General features: G+C 41.8%; 1 protein-coding gene across 4 annotated transcripts in view; it reads right to left on the bottom strand.

Annotated features, from left to right (window-relative positions):
* Positions 1-6,299, bottom strand: part of IL17RA (interleukin 17 receptor A) — a 17,307-nt gene extending 11,008 nt beyond the window's left edge. For all 4 annotated transcript variants that reach the window (XM_009278955.1, XM_009278957.1, XM_019472012.1 and 1 more), the window contains exons 1-5: positions 6,213-6,299; positions 6,060-6,084; positions 2,963-3,109; positions 1,619-1,743; positions 420-546 (exon numbers count right to left, since the gene is read on the bottom strand). In XM_009278955.1, the coding sequence (XP_009277230.1) occupies positions 420-546; positions 1,619-1,743; positions 2,963-3,101 (391 nt within the window). In that variant the 5' untranslated portion in view covers positions 3,102-3,109; positions 6,060-6,084; positions 6,213-6,299. The remainder of the gene's footprint in view (positions 1-419; positions 547-1,618; positions 1,744-2,962; positions 3,110-6,059; positions 6,085-6,212) is intronic.
* Positions 6,300-15,558: the final 9,259 nt, after the last annotated feature.

Genomic DNA, 15,558 nt, shown 5'->3' with positions numbered 1-15,558 from the left:
TGGGAACTTCACCGGACTGCCACGACTTCTCAAATATGATGGAGAGTGGCTTAGCAACTTCATCCGCCAGTTCCTTCAGGACCCGCGGATGGATCTCATTGGGTCCCATGGACTTGTGCACCTTCAGGTGCCTTAGGTTTGACAAACTTCTGGACACAGGATCCCAGAAATAAGGATGGTGAGTCGCAGCACATGCAGTTTGGATATATACCACAGGGGTATTGTAGATAAGGCTAGCACCATGGACTTTCTAAACAGCAGCATTCGGAAAGGACAACAGGTTTTTATAATACTGTCACCCTATTGCCAAACTTGCTCATAGTTCATGGGTCTCGTCTGGAAAAAAAAACCCCAACCACAGGTCCACAAACCATCACAGTCCTAAGCTCAAGGCCTAAGTGAACTAGAGCATCTCTTACCAGGCATTGTGAAAGACGTGGACTTGCAATTGTAGTCTCCATCTACGCCCAGTTTGGGCAGGTGGTAGACAGTCACTTGGTAAGTCTGGCCAGGTTCCACTTCAAAACGGTCAAAAGTGAAATTCCACTGAAAACAAAACACATTCACAAGGATTTAAAGTGAGAATGTTGTCCTATAAAGGCACTGAAATTAACAGCTGGCTTGGGCCTGTTCCACTGTGTTCCCTCATCCCATATGACCCTTTTTCTGAAGCTTGACTATAAAAAAATGGAACTCAGGTATATTAAATATACCAGTCCCTTAGTCTAGCTCAAATTCTTCTGTTTAGAATGAGAAAAGTACAGTTATTTCTTGGGATCTCTGAACAGACACAACAGTCTCAACACAGTTGTTTGGCATGAGTTTCCACTTAATTTCATTCTGAACTGAAAGAAAACGAGGCTAAAATATGCAGTTTTGAGACTGAAATTCTAGTCTAGTATGAATCTTGCAGTGCTGTGCAAGTGTTAAGCATTTAGAGTTGCCCTTATACATATATAGTTCTGTACCTGGCCATTCCATAAATATTTTCTTAAATCTCTACTGTTTTCCACGTATCAGCAGCGCTGTGCAAATTCTGGGAGAGGCACCGGCTCCAGATGGTAAGCTAACTATGGCCCAGTTCTGCGTGATAACGAATGAACTCCAGATTCCTATTGTTCATAAAGGGAGCTGTGGATGCTCAGCATTTTTCTGACAAGTTTCCTAGACTGAGTGTAAGCTGAAGGACCACTCCTAAGGTTGGTGCTTTCCTCCACAGCAAGAGGGTACAAGAAAGAGGTGGAAGTAAAAGGAAGGGTTGAGTTAAAAAGAAGGCTATGTCAGAGCTGTCAAGCAGAATGCAAAAACTCCTACAACGAGTTGCTTTAAGCAACATCCAGAATGAAGACATGTGCTAGGCAGTGAAAGCAACAATTCTTAAAACCTGAAAGATAGGAAGAGTGAAAGAGAAACCAAGATAAGCAAGCAGCTTGTACAGTTACACACAGGTGTAAAACAAACTGGAAACAACAGCAGGTCTCAAGCCCAGTATCTTGATTGTTTCATCAACTCTTCTAACCAGTTTGTACTTTTTAATCAATAACCTTGCTGTATGACAGCGAAAGCAGAAACAAACCCATGGATTAGAAAAAAGTAGTTTAGAGCCCTTTGCACTCACCCGGCCTCCATCCGGACGGACCTGAAGTGGCAAGTTGTTCTGAAAGTCAAACTGGGCACAGATCTGTTGATTGCTGTTCAGTTGCATCACAGCCAGCTCTGCCCCTCGGAGATACTGGATGCTAGCTGCAGGCACAGGGACAGAGAGAGGTCTTTTCCTGTCATCTGCACATGTAGAGGTTGCAACCCCCACAGAGATTACCACTGTGCCTAGTCTTGTCACAGTCTTACTCCTTTGAAGCACTGGGGATCCCAACACAAAGATAACTGGCCATGAAAAAGTGAGCATGCAGGGTTGACTAACAGCACTTTCAGCTTAAAGGTTGTATTGCATGGCAAGAGCTCCATCTGTGCAAGTGAAGGGGCAGCATAGAAGGCAACTTCATTTTTCCAGACACCCTGGCAGTTCCACAGGTTGTGTTGTGTTTAGCTTTGCCTCTCAAGGCTGCTTCATGCAGTTTGGGCACCAAGTAAATACGCTTTTATTTTGGTACAGACAATCCCAATGAGAAAGTTTATAACCACAGCTACACAAAATGACTGGGTTACCCGAGTCACACCTGCTTCTACACTACTATAGCTATACTGAGATAATAACTCTATACAGCACTCAGACACAGGCCCGGCAGAAGGAAGAAATGAATGCATTTAATTCTGTCTTGAATCAGTGCAAAACCACGGACAAGTGCATGCAAGGGAAACACCATATACAAACAAACAAAAAATAATCAAAGATATTTGGAGAGTGAGAAAACTTGACTTAGTGGTACTCATTTAGGCTCCAAGAATGAGACAATTATTCCTTTATCAAGACACATCTGCATATAGGAAACTTAAGTTACAAGGACTAGATTACCCAAAATGGGAGGAACTTGCATTGGGTTAACAGCACATAAGCTATTTGTGCTCTCAAATTAATTCTCATTTGTTCAGTTCACAGATGTAATTCTCCTGCACAAGACTGCTGCAGTCATTGCAATGCCTTGAAAAGGCAATGCTTGCAGCGTGAACCTCCTTTCTCCCCTCACTGCCATGGTAAAGGTGTGGGTCACTGGATTCCATTTTTATCTGCTTTTCCCATTTTAAATATCATTATCCCATACTAGTGGAAACATTTTAAATTCTTGAATACCCAGCACACACAAAGCCCTGATTCAGTCACCAAGAAAAAACAAAATCATCCCCTAAAACAAACAAAATGAAGCAGCCAAACCCCCAAATTTCAAAGCTCTACTTTCATGACTAGATCAGTAAAAGACTTCCAAGTCATAATTCTCCTCCCTATCCTTACTAGATCACACCTAATTCCTCTGCTCCATGTTCACATTAAACAACCACCACTTACCATCAGTGGCCACTTTCCATTCTATCCGAAGCACAGGGAGCAGGTTTCCATCCATCTGACAGAAAACATCAGAAGAGACATGAAGACTGCTCGGAGCAGAAGGAGTCCACACGGGAACCTGCAGCCAGCTCGCCTCCATGCAGGTACCTGTCCAGCAAATGCAAGCTGCCATTTAGAGCGGGGCTGAGGAAACTCCGCTTAATTGCAGTTATGGTCTGCCCTTTGGGTCAGGGTTACTCAGAGGGCAAAACTGGGTGACAGACTGCTTCACGGTTCAGAAAGGCAGTTTTCAGCATGCAAGTACTTTATAAATTGCCTGTAATATTCTGAACTCACTCATTCTAGTAACTTACACTTCCTCTTTTCCTTAAAATCCATTAGTAATTATCACAATCAATGTAGTCAGGTTTAAATAGGTCAAGTGAATTTACTCAGTATCTCCTGCAGCAAGACCATACCTTGCTGCTGAAACAGACCTATGTTAGAACACTAGTACTAATTTCCAGCCTTCCAGTGATAAGAAGTCTGTCAGATAACTATTGGAACAATTTCCCTGGGTAATTACTTTCTGTTTAAAAACTGCCTTACTTTAATTTGAATATACATCTGAATTTAGGTTCCAACAACTGCTTGTTATGCCTTTCCTAAACTAATGAGCTCTCCGGACAGAAAAATAATTTATGCTAGTCAATACAGTGTTAGGGAAAACTGGTCCTGTAATCTCATCAGAAAATGAAATCAAGTATGACAGGCATTAGACAGACATGATCTACTTAGACTTTTGTAAGACATCTGACTTATCAGAGCATATTAAAATAGCTCTGCTGAATATCAGTGAAGCACAACACAGGAAGAACTAGGCTGACAAATCAAGGAGGAGTTGCAAGTGGGAAATCATTACTGTTTGAATGTTTTAAATAGCTCTGCGGGGGTGAGCGTAGGCCCAATGCTATGCATTTTTCTAAAAAATATCAACAATCTAGAAATATAAAATAATTGATGATAGAGCGTATGATAACTGTCAGACTTGGGAGGAGGTGAAGGCAGAACTGTCAATAAAAATAAGTCTGAGTCACTTTGTATACTGGACCCATTCAGACAAAAGACTTCTTGGCATACTGTAATATATATCTAAGCACATGTAGTGTAGGCCATATTTACCTAATGAAAATTTATAATGGTATTTATTCATAACAGCACTACTGAAAAACTAGCAGAAAAACTAATGAACACGAGCTGTGTAATGCAATCTATGAATCATATGAACAGGCTAGTGTGATCACTGAATATATCAAAAAAGAAGAAAAAAGCTAAAATGATCATACAAGCTTTGGAGAGATCAGTACGATATTCTTTAGCTACTTGTTGCATCCACACTAAACCACTGTAATATTGAAAAACAGAACAACGAAAAGCAAGAGAATAAATTTGTAGGTTGAACTCCTCAAAGGCAAAACATGTTTTGCTACCAGTTTCAGCTGATAGAAATCCATGCTGCTAATGAAATGTTGCTCTCTTGGCTACATTTTCCACGTATTCCCTTGCATGAGTTCAAACAATCATGGGGCTGTGTGATGATTTGGTTCATAAAAAAAATGACCCGCCAAACAAAGATTTCCTTGGTGGGCTACTCCATCAGGCAGAGCTCAAGGAAGCAGCTCAGCCTGCAGGCCCACCACCGTTGGCACTGTCCCAGGGGAAGCAGTGGGAGCATGCAACCAGATGCTGGAAGGGACACAGGTAAGAGCAGCACTCTCCCCCCCGGCAGGTTGCCCTTATGCAGTGCACAGCCACCCCCCACCCCCCCCACACCCCCTAAGAGCAGCACTCTCCCCCCCGGCAGTTTGCCATTATGCAGTGCAGAGTCACCCCCCAAAGTACACTTTCAGTGATGGGAACAGTGGAAAGTGGGCACTATCCCTTCTTGTGACAGCATGGTTTTAGGCTTAGGAAGTAATCAGACAATCCTCAAAGGCTCATTCTACCAAAAAATATCTATAGAAAACCTGGTAAGATTAAAGTACCTTTCAGAAAAGAGTGTATTAAGCACTAAAAAAAAAAAATCTTTTACCTAGAGCAGAGAAACATAACAAGAACCATAAGGCAGAATTTAAACCAAATATTCAAATAAGGCAGCATTTTAATGATGGAGCTGCAGCTTGGCTTAGCCATGTTGTCACGCTATATTCCAATGGCTGTCTGCCAGTGGGAAATACGATCCAATCTGATCCCACCCAATCTCCCTCCTGCCAAAAAAGTTTAAAATCTGGTTATTTTCAGCATAGTCATCTCCCTGATCTGGCATGCCAAGCATGGCTACAAAAATATTTGTGCCAGTATGATACAGGGTTGGGCACTGAGGCAGAAATGAGCCTGCTTAAAACAACAACTGCAAAGAAAGGCCAAGGAGTTCTGCAGCACCGTCTAGACACCTCCGTGTACCAAACAGACAAATGCAGAATGTTCTCCTTTTTTAAGAACATTTACCCATAATTATACTAAAGTGTTTCAAATGTGTGCCATTGCTAAGACTTGACCCCTTACCCCTGGTATAGCCAATATATTTGTTCAGTGGGACTTACAGTAACTCTAGTTTCCTTTTCCAAATCATAGAATCATTTAGGTTAGAAAAGACCTTTAAGGTCGAGTTAATTCATTGGACTTTATGCCCAATAATTTACATTAATTGCTTTCAGCTGCACCCCTTTATGCCCCTTTTTAAATTCTAGTTCATACACTAATTTTTCATCAGGTACTATCATAGCTTGTAATGAACATTTACTGACAAACTTGTCCTAAATTTCTCATTTCTTTAAAAACTGACCATCCCAGCTTTAAATAGAAACTAAACAAGTTGGGTTGTGTTCCACCCACCCCACCCCCCACCCCCAAACTCTATCCTGAAAAAGAGTTAACTTTCCATTCCCCTTTTAGCTGGAGCTGATTATGGATCAAACCAAAAACTCCCAAAGCAAGGCATGACAGCAGTGCTTCACTTTACATCTCTGGTTCTAGCAGGAAGAACTTGCTGTATGAACCCAGTTAAAAAAAAAGCATGATCTGATGAGAAAACTGCAATGAAGAAAAGAATACTTACTATTTCTTACGAGGCAGTTTAAATCCTGTGGGGGGGAAAGAAACAAGAATATTACTCTCAGAATAGAAACTGGATTGACAGTAATTTGCTTCTGCTCGGTGGCAGGAGAGGGGCAGTAAGAAAACAATTCAGTGAGTAGTGACGCATACAAACCAGAAGAATTAACCATCAAGAAGCATTGCACAAAGTCATTAATCAGAAAACCAAAGGACACAGGGCATGAAACCTGTGAACACCTGAACTGCATATGTGATGGTAGTAGTTGCAATAATGGAAAGAAATTGGAGAGGCAAAAATGCAAGATGATGAGAGTAAAAACCTTCCAAAATCCAGGACTGTGAAAATAGAAACCAGTGTGACATTAAAGACTGCTTGAAGTAGATGGATATGGTTTTTAAATACCATTGCTTTAAGTTACTGCTACCCAGCACCGATCTTGCTGGTAACGCTTGCAAGAAATCTATCCTGAAAAAGAATTAACTTTCCATTCCCCTTTTAGCTGGAGCTGATTATGGATCAAACCAAAAACTCCCAAAGCAAGGCATGACAGCAGTGCTTCACTTTACATCTCTGGTTCTAGCAGGAAGAACTTGCTGTATGAACCCAGTTAAAAAAAAAGCATGATCTGATGAGAAAACTGCAATGAAGAAAAGAATACTTACTATTTCTTACGAGGCAGTTTAAATCCTGTGGGGGGGAAAGAAACAAGAATATTACTCTCAGAATAGAAACTGGATTGACAGTAATTTGCTTCTGCTCGGTGGCAGGAGAGGGGCAGTAAGAAAACAATTCAGTGAGTAGTGACGCATACAAACCAGAAGAATTAACCATCAAGAAGCATTGCACAAAGTCATTAATCAGAAAACCAAAGGACACAGGGCATGAAACCTGTGAACACCTGAACTGCATATGTGATGGTAGTAGTTGCAATAATGGAAAGAAATTGGAGAGGCAAAAATGCAAGATGATGAGAGTAAAAACCTTCCAAAATCCAGGACTGTGAAAATAGAAACCAGTGTGACATTAAAGACTGCTTGAAGTAGATGGATATGGTTTTTAAATACCATTGCTTTAAGTTACTGCTACCCAGCACCGATCTTGCTGGTAACGCTTGCAAGGCCTAAGCCCAACTGACTGGAAGTATGAGCTCTCTGCAGCTAGGCTTGCCACTCAAGTACTGGGTTACGTACTGCCTACTGCAGGGCATCCCCTTCATCTTACATTTGGGTTCAAAACCAACATGCGATGACACTCTAAAAACTTAAATCCGATAAATGACTAGTAGCACACTGTGATGAATGGTCCTGTATTGCCTGAACAAAAAGGCTGCATCAGTTATGGCTGGTCTTTTTCCTGAAGCCTCAGAAGAAGCAGGGAAGGGAAAAGAAAACATCTGGTAAGTGCCAGGCTTGTAAGTAGGATATGGTGATTTTACTTTCTAGAAATGTATTTGAGAGGCAACCCATGAAGGAAAAAAATAATCAATCAGAATTAGACTCTTTCATATTAAGTATAAAGATACAAAGTCCTGAACATAAAGAAGCAGCCAGAAGTTAAGTGGGCTCTGCCTGGTTTCCCCCAGGTACGTTTTGTTTACACTGGAAGACCCCACAGTCACCAGAAGAAAGCATGTAAGTTTGCTTGGTTAATGCGATGCAAAATCCTAGCGATAAGGAAGTCTGAAGTTTTCACTGACTTACTAAATCAAGATGAGGGCTAGGTTTCCTCCCACTTGTTTCCTATGCCTTGACATATAAAGGTGGATATTATTGTCACACTGCTGCCACAATATAATTCATTCCAGTGAAGGAGGCAAGTCAACAGGGTTTTTAACCTCTCTGCAACTTAAGGTCAACTCCAAGTGTATTTGGGGCTTAGCTTATTAATGCAGTACGGCCATGGCTATCCAAGGTTGTATTTACATTTTCAGGAATGGATGCTTGAAAAAGCCAGCTGTGCCTTTTCAGTAGTGAACATGCCCTCCAGTATGGCACGGAAAGCTGAAGTTTCACAGACACTAAGTTGGCATTAGACACCATCACTGCCAGAGATGCAGCCCTAAACCTCCCTTCACTTACACCCCAGCACTGCAGCCTGCCCTGTGCTGGCACAAGCATGTGTGTGACCACGCAGGCACCTGGCTACAGCCTGAAACCAACTCAAGGAGAGGAAGGGAGGTCAGCTGTGAACCAGATCTTCTGCCCTTCTGCACCTCTGCTCCTGCTTGTACAGGAGAGGCTGGGAACAAACCGCCAGGCCTGAGGAGGAAGGTGGGCACTGCTCTTTCACAGCTGTGCTGGCTTTTGTCTGCTTGTAACAAGACAGAACTACATCCTGCCTTTGAAGAACTCACAGTGAAAGCCGTGTGGCTTTAACATCACATCAATTAATAAGCTTTTTATTATTTGGAGGAAATAAAAAGTATAAGCAATTGGTTAAATCAGGTATCATACAAGCTGTGCTGCGCAACCTATTTCAAACATGAGCAGAGTTCTACTGACTATGAAAAAAAATACTTCCAACATTAACACTCACGTTTCAGCTAAAGTATCTGTGTTCCTACAAACCTTGAGTGAAAGCAGGCAGATTTGGCATTAAGCTCCTCATGCTTATATAAAAAATAAAACCTGAAAAATCTTCCAGGCTTTTGTTACACAAGTCAAAACAAGACACAGGTATAAATCCAGTCTTCAGGCACCCTTCACAAGTAACACATCCACACTCCCAATAAGCAGTACTACAAACGTACCCAAGATACGGTATATTGAAAGAGATCCAGTGCAACACCCAAGTTGCGTAATATTGACCAACTTTATTATCATTTAGGAAATATTTCAATCAGTTCAAAGGAAGGAATCTGCCTAATTGGCCACTCTGAACTTCTAAATATATACAAATCTATATAACAATTTGCCTGAGAACGGAACTTTGGTGAAGAATTGTTTTCCTACCAGGCAGCCAGCAACATTATATTTTTCAAAATGAAATCATCTTTGCTGCACTAAGTTAGGACTAAGGCAACATCCCAGAGTCAGAACAAATATTCCAATTACTTTGCACTGTTAATAAATTTTCTTTGATAAATGAGGAGGGAAGGGGGATAAACAGTGACACACTTAACCTTTCCTTGCGGTTCTCTCACCCTGTTCTCTTCCTTTCTACCCCGATCCCCAGATGTTAGCAGCTCACCTGCAGAAGCCACCTGCCTTCTCCCTTATCTTCGCTCTGGATCTTCTTGAAGTTTTCAACTCACTGTTGGATCCCCAGCCTCACACCTAGGTTGCGGCACTAACAGCTCTGGAAACACCCAAACAGGGTCTTGCTAGATGGAAGTCTTGGGGCAAATGGCCCCAAAAGCTGTGTAGCAGTGCCCTGCGTGGGGCAGAGGAGCTCTAACATAACCAAGAGCAAAATAAATCTATGAACTTAATGTCAATGTGTAACAACATGTAAGAGGTACTTTTCACTATTTTTGCTGTGCTCAGAAGGTCAAACCAGCCACAACTAGGGGAATCAACTTGATCAATTTGAATATAAATACAATTTAGTCTGAACTGTACTTTCACAGTTATACTGCACCAAACTATTACAGACAAATATACAGACAAATCCTCCATTGAGTATTTAGATCCTGTCAGACTTAAGAAAAACTGGTTACAAGTATAGTTAATAGAAATGTTATTGCAACTTTGTACCTCCCAAATCAGGTTTCCTTCCCCCCCACCCCAAAACACTCCCAGGTAGCATCTGCAACCTAAATCCTTTGATATGGAAAAAACTAGAAAGCAAGCAAGCAAATGCTGATTAAACCAAATCAAAACTAGTTAAACTACAATCACTGAAAAAGAAAAATATAAATTGTAACTATCAGTATGGAAAGCAGATTAAGCTATGAAAAAAAATTACTCCTAACACTTCAAATGCTTAATCAGACTTTCTTAGGTAAATTATTTAGCCTGACAATGCCCCTTGCATAAACAGGTGCAGTGGTTTTGGCTAGAATGGAGTTAATTTTCTTCACAGCAGCTGGTATGGTGCTATGTTTTGGATTTGCAACCAAAACAGTGTTGATAACACAGGAATGTCTTAGTTACTACCGAACAGTACTTACACAGCATCAAGGCCTTTTATGTTTCTTACACTGCTCCCCCCAAAGCAGGTAGACTGGAGGTGCACAAGAATTTGGGAGGGGACACGGCCAGGACAGCTGACCCCAACTGGCTAAAAGGATATCCCAGACTATATGACACTGTCCTCAGCAATTAAAACTGGGGAAAGAAGGAGGAAGGGGGGGACATTCAGAGTTACAGCATTCGTCTTCCCAAGTAACTGTTACATGTGATGAAGCCCTGCTTTCCTGGGGATGGCTAAACATCTGCCTGCTGATGGAAATCAAATCCTTATTTCACTTTGCTTGTGTGCACAGTTTTTGCTTTACCTATTAAATTGTCTTTATCTCAATCCACAAGTTTTCTTGCTTTTGCCCTGCCAATTCTCTCCCCATCCCACTGAGGGGAGAGAGTGAGCAGCTGTGTAGGGCTGAGCTGCCAGCTGGGGTGAACCCACAACAGGCAACAAAAATGACTGGCTGCTAACCATGGGTTTTTTGTTTTTAATTTAATGACTTCTGTTAAAACCTATCACTTAATATTCAGTCATTTTGTCCTAGTGCTGTTGCAGTTATCGGTATTTATTGTAAATTGCATCATGATAAAGCCTTATATAAATTATACGGCATTATTTGCCTGAAGAGCAGCAACATCTCCTTTCATTTGAGTGCTGGTGTTTCTGTTTATTAGCAGGTAAGACATGGTTAAATGAGGAAGTGCTGCATTTCCCCTTTTTTGTTTTATGATCAACATGAATATTGAACAAGCACAGCAGATAAATGGATTCTCTCTTCCTCCAGGTCTATTGTCCCAGGTAAAGTGTTCACAATGATGTTCCCAGCATCGATGAGGGTGTGCCCTTTCTGACATTCATTAAAAAGCCAAGAGTTTAGTCAGGAACCATCAGTCAGTTGATGAGGATTCAGAACTGAAACTTGACAATTAAGATAAGAGTTATCTTTCAACACTGGGTTTCTATGGGGACAAACAACAATAGTTTTTCTGGTGTGTTACCATTTCCCAACCCTACTCAGGATTTTCAAGGGGCTACCTACATATGTTTTTTTCCTACCCCACACTAGCCTGTTTACCTTCTGTGCAAGTAACTTTTTTTTATGTTTAGCTGACTATGTTGGAGTGTTTTAAGATGCCACCAGTTAGTCAAGAATTTAGCAGGTTTACCCCAAGAGGTGCGGGAAGGATTCTCCCACCACACAGCAGCGTGCACCAACTCAATTGCTGGTCCACTCCCTTCCCAGTTCCCAAAGCACTATAGGAATGACTTAACAGCCCAAAATGCCCCGAAGAACAATTCATCCAGCCAGGAAGTTCTCACTTGGCATAAGGAAGCAAAGGTAACAGAAGGAGAAGATAAGCCACAACGCAAGCAGAGATATAACAACGCCAAAGGATACCTAGAAAGCAGTCACCATGAAAACCCTCATCTCCTTTTTGGATACTGCCCAGGTGAACTGGACTGGGCTGGGCTGCAGCTGAGGGCATACTTTTATACCAAGAAAGTGTAACTCCAGAGAACGACATCCAAAAGTCAGGAATCAATTAAAGAAAAAGACAAGTCGGTTTTGCAGTAAAATAACTCAACTACTTCCAGATTTGCACTGGCTACCTCCTCAGCACCAGGGGGAATACCTGCTGGTTTTCCCTTGTAAAGGTCCAACCAGCCCAAAACCTTACCTGATGCATTGCTCATTCAGAGTGCATTAACAAAGCTGTGGTCAGCAGAAGTATTTAGCCTAGTTTCCCTACTTGAGCAAGCACAAATTTAGATGATACAATAGAAATAAAATTACAGCGATGATTGTTTCTGCTTGCCCACATAAAGCTAGAAGCATGTAAGAAGCACTGACAGAATTGAGACGTGTGTCAGTCTGCACGCAACAGACAAGCGGACAAATGGGAGGAGAAGGAACAAAAATGAAGAGCTCTGTAGAAAAGCTAAAGATGGAGCCCACAGCCAGGCAACATGCTCTGCACGTTATTATAAAAGAAGGGGCTTAAACAGATGTTCTCATCAGCTTCCTATTGCCTTGCAGGCCCAACAAGCAAAGCTACAGACACAGGAGGCATAAATATAAGAACAAGACGATTGTGAGGTGATGCCCAAAACTATTATCAGCAGAAAAGGACAGGCACAGTCAACTCTTCAGGTTTACTTGCCATATTTTCACAGAAAGCTAAGCAACTGTTTCTTTCACTCTTTCTTCCAAGATTTTTCTTGCTTTTGACATCAAAAAAGAACAGACCATATGCTGTAGAGAATCATATGAATCTGAAAAAACCAGGAAACTGATTAACAGCACCATGTCATAACAATTCAATTAAATTAATAGGAGGCCAAGATTTCCCAGCAGGATGCTGTGGTAACTAGCAGGAAACTGCCATGAGCTGGGCAAGCATCCAGTTTTCCTTTAAAGAGTGGCTGCTGCATGGGAAGGACTCCAGCTTCCCAAAATCTGTCTTTCACCTGTGAGCCATTCCACATATCTTCTGAGGCTTGGCCAATTTGAAGTTTACCGTAGTTTTCCTTTCCTGAGTCCTTAGTTAAAAGAAGCAGAGATCAAGAGGACATGAACGCGTTACAGGAATAACTACTGAAAGATGATTTGTTTGAGGCTGGTAGGAAACAACTGTCTTCTACAAAATTGTTTTTATTTTTTAAGCATTTTTCTCTATAATTTCTAAGTTTTTCTCTTGCCCTCATAAATTCTCAGCAAAATCAAACCCAAACTCAAAAGTTGAAGCTTCTTCACAAAAATCAGTTTTAAAGTTTTCTTTATCATATTTTGGTAGTTTTGATCATTAGCCCTTTTTATGCTGAAGTTTGGTAGTTTTGATCACTAATCCTTTTCGTGCCAAGAAGTCCAGAAATATTTTAGCAGCACTAAGTGTGACCATGGTTTATGGTAACATCCTACACAGCAAAAAGATGCCACAGAGGGGAATGAGAGAAGTCGGTCAATAGCAAAGGCAAAATGAACACGTTTGTAAAGGAGGACAAGGAAAAGTCTTCCTCACATGCACCACCATCGTTCATCTTCATGAGAGACGTTGCATCAATTCTTCTCCAGAGACTTTTAGTGTATATCCATCAAGGTGGCAAGATGGATTTCAAAGACCAAACTATGTACACCTATACAGCCCCTTAAAGGTGGCAGGGTTATAAACACTGCATTCCTCCAGGACACGAGGCATGCCATGTCGTAAAACAGTTACGTCCCAATGACTGAACACAGTGATTAAACACTTGATGGTGAACAACCAGATAGGTATTTAAGATGTGGTATGTTTTTCCCCTGTGCATAGAAAAAAAACCTGAACCCCACCTCCCTGCAGATGACATAATTCAAATAATAGTTACTAGAAGGAACTGGATTTGCAGCTGTGCTATTCAGCCTTACAGCTGAGCAGGTTTGATGAAGAGATGGTGAATAAGGCCCATTAAGTGCATTTGTTGGCATTTTAATAAGATGAGCTGTTAACAAGCATTTAGTTTTCACAATTTACAGGTGTCTACCGATACTGCTGTGACACTTTCCCTCCACCACTCCATCTCCAAAACAGCCTCTGCCACATGAGTTTTGCTGAAAAAACCGCTGTTGCTCACCCTGACCTAACCCGAAGCTCAGCAACAACAGCGTGAGTGCAGTGGGTTAGAAAAAGGAAGCAGGTCTCACCAACCCTGCTCAGCAACAGTTTCCCTTTTGAACCACACTGCAGCCACTCATTGGAAGGGTTACTGAATCATCCTCCGAAAACAGTGCAACCAACAGAAAGGGAAGGGGAAATTGTTTTTAACTGTCATAACTTCAGTTGATGGTACTTTTTCCTTTATGTGTCAGCACCTTCCCAATTGCTTCTAAAGAGGCTGCTCATCAGCTTTAGCCAACTCATTTTTCTTAAGTCTGTCTGCATTTTAGAAAACGGCTTATTGAAAGAAAAGGCCAAAGTAGCAGGCTTACACATTCACTGATCTATGAGCACACCCAGAGTGCGAGGCAACACATTTCCTCAGTGAAAGTTGGTGACGTACTGGTGAACCCCTCACCAAGTTACTGTGGTTCATGTTCCCTAAAAAAAGAGGTACAGCCAGGAAGACAAAGTCAGTCAAAGTCCAAGCATCCAAGGACACTCTATATGCTCTATAATGTATTACTCTCAAGCTCTGTGTGACTAACAATGTTTGGGATATCCATGGTTACGTTAGATGCCTAAGGAATATTGTAATGTCCTCTTTCCCCTTTGCTAAGATTTTGCATTTTGTAACTCCAGAATGCCCAGCCTAAAGTAAAATCGCAGAAGTGGACTGTTTTCTTGGGGTATATTTAAATAGGAGTGAAGGCAGCAGAGCAGAGGTCAGGTAAAACAGGGCTAAGTATACGTTCAAACATTGGGAAAGGAGGCAGAATAGACAAAGGATAGGAAACATGTATGGGAAAAGATTATAGAAGCTTTCATCTCAAAGGACACATTTTGGTTTACATATGTCTATAGCTACATCTGACTACCTGCCTTCTCTAGGCTGCTGAGGGTGCATCATGACATATAAAACTTTCTAGCTTAGAAGATAGCTGCCCATTATCCTGTTTATGCATGCACTGCTATTGTTAACAGAAGTAAAAAGCAAAACTAGACCTCTTCGCCCTCCTACACACTCTTTACATGTATCTTAGACAAAACCAAAACAAAACAAACAACCCTCCCCTGCCCCCCCCCCCGAGAGAGAGAGAGACACCAGCTAGGAGTTCATACTTTGGGCTGCCAAAGTTAGCTGGGGTTAGCTCACCTCATCTGCACCTCTCAATCTATATCCTCTCTGGCTGGTTTCACAGGGAGAAAAGGCAACCAAAATCTGCCTTTTCAAAATTTCAAGTACATACAATGTTTGTTTACCTACTCCTTCAGCAGAGATTCCCTCCTTCCTCCTAAAACCCCCTCGGCTGCAAGGAACAGGTTAAAACACTGAGGACATTAGGCAACCTCAGCTATTCTCAAAGACTCACATCCTACTCAGTAACTTCTGGCAGTTTCAGCAAGTCTCAGCCCCAGCCACGGCCCCCCACAGTTGTTAGCGACAGGCATTTCCTGGCAGCCATCACATAGCCAGGCTAATTCTGCAGTATTTATAATTCTATTTTAACATTAAGTTAATGCGTTATGTACAGTTGCTTTGATACATACAGCCTACATCAACCACAAACAACCCCCCCCCAAACCGTACATAAACAAGTACCGGGTCTTAACTGAGCAACACAGCGTGACGCAAGGATGAGGTCAGCAGCAGCAGGACCATAACGGCCACCGACCTCGCATGGGCACCCACTCTCAGCTGCGAGAGCTCGGCGGGCGGACCCGTCCGCGGTCACCTCCAG

This window comes from Aptenodytes forsteri, unplaced genomic scaffold (assembly GCF_000699145.1).
Source record: "Aptenodytes forsteri isolate BGI_AS27 unplaced genomic scaffold, ASM69914v1 Scaffold241, whole genome shotgun sequence".
NCBI lineage: Eukaryota > Metazoa > Chordata > Aves > Sphenisciformes > Spheniscidae > Aptenodytes > Aptenodytes forsteri.
The sequence above is the reverse complement of the archived record's forward strand: the minus strand, read 5'-3'. Positions and strand labels throughout refer to the sequence as shown.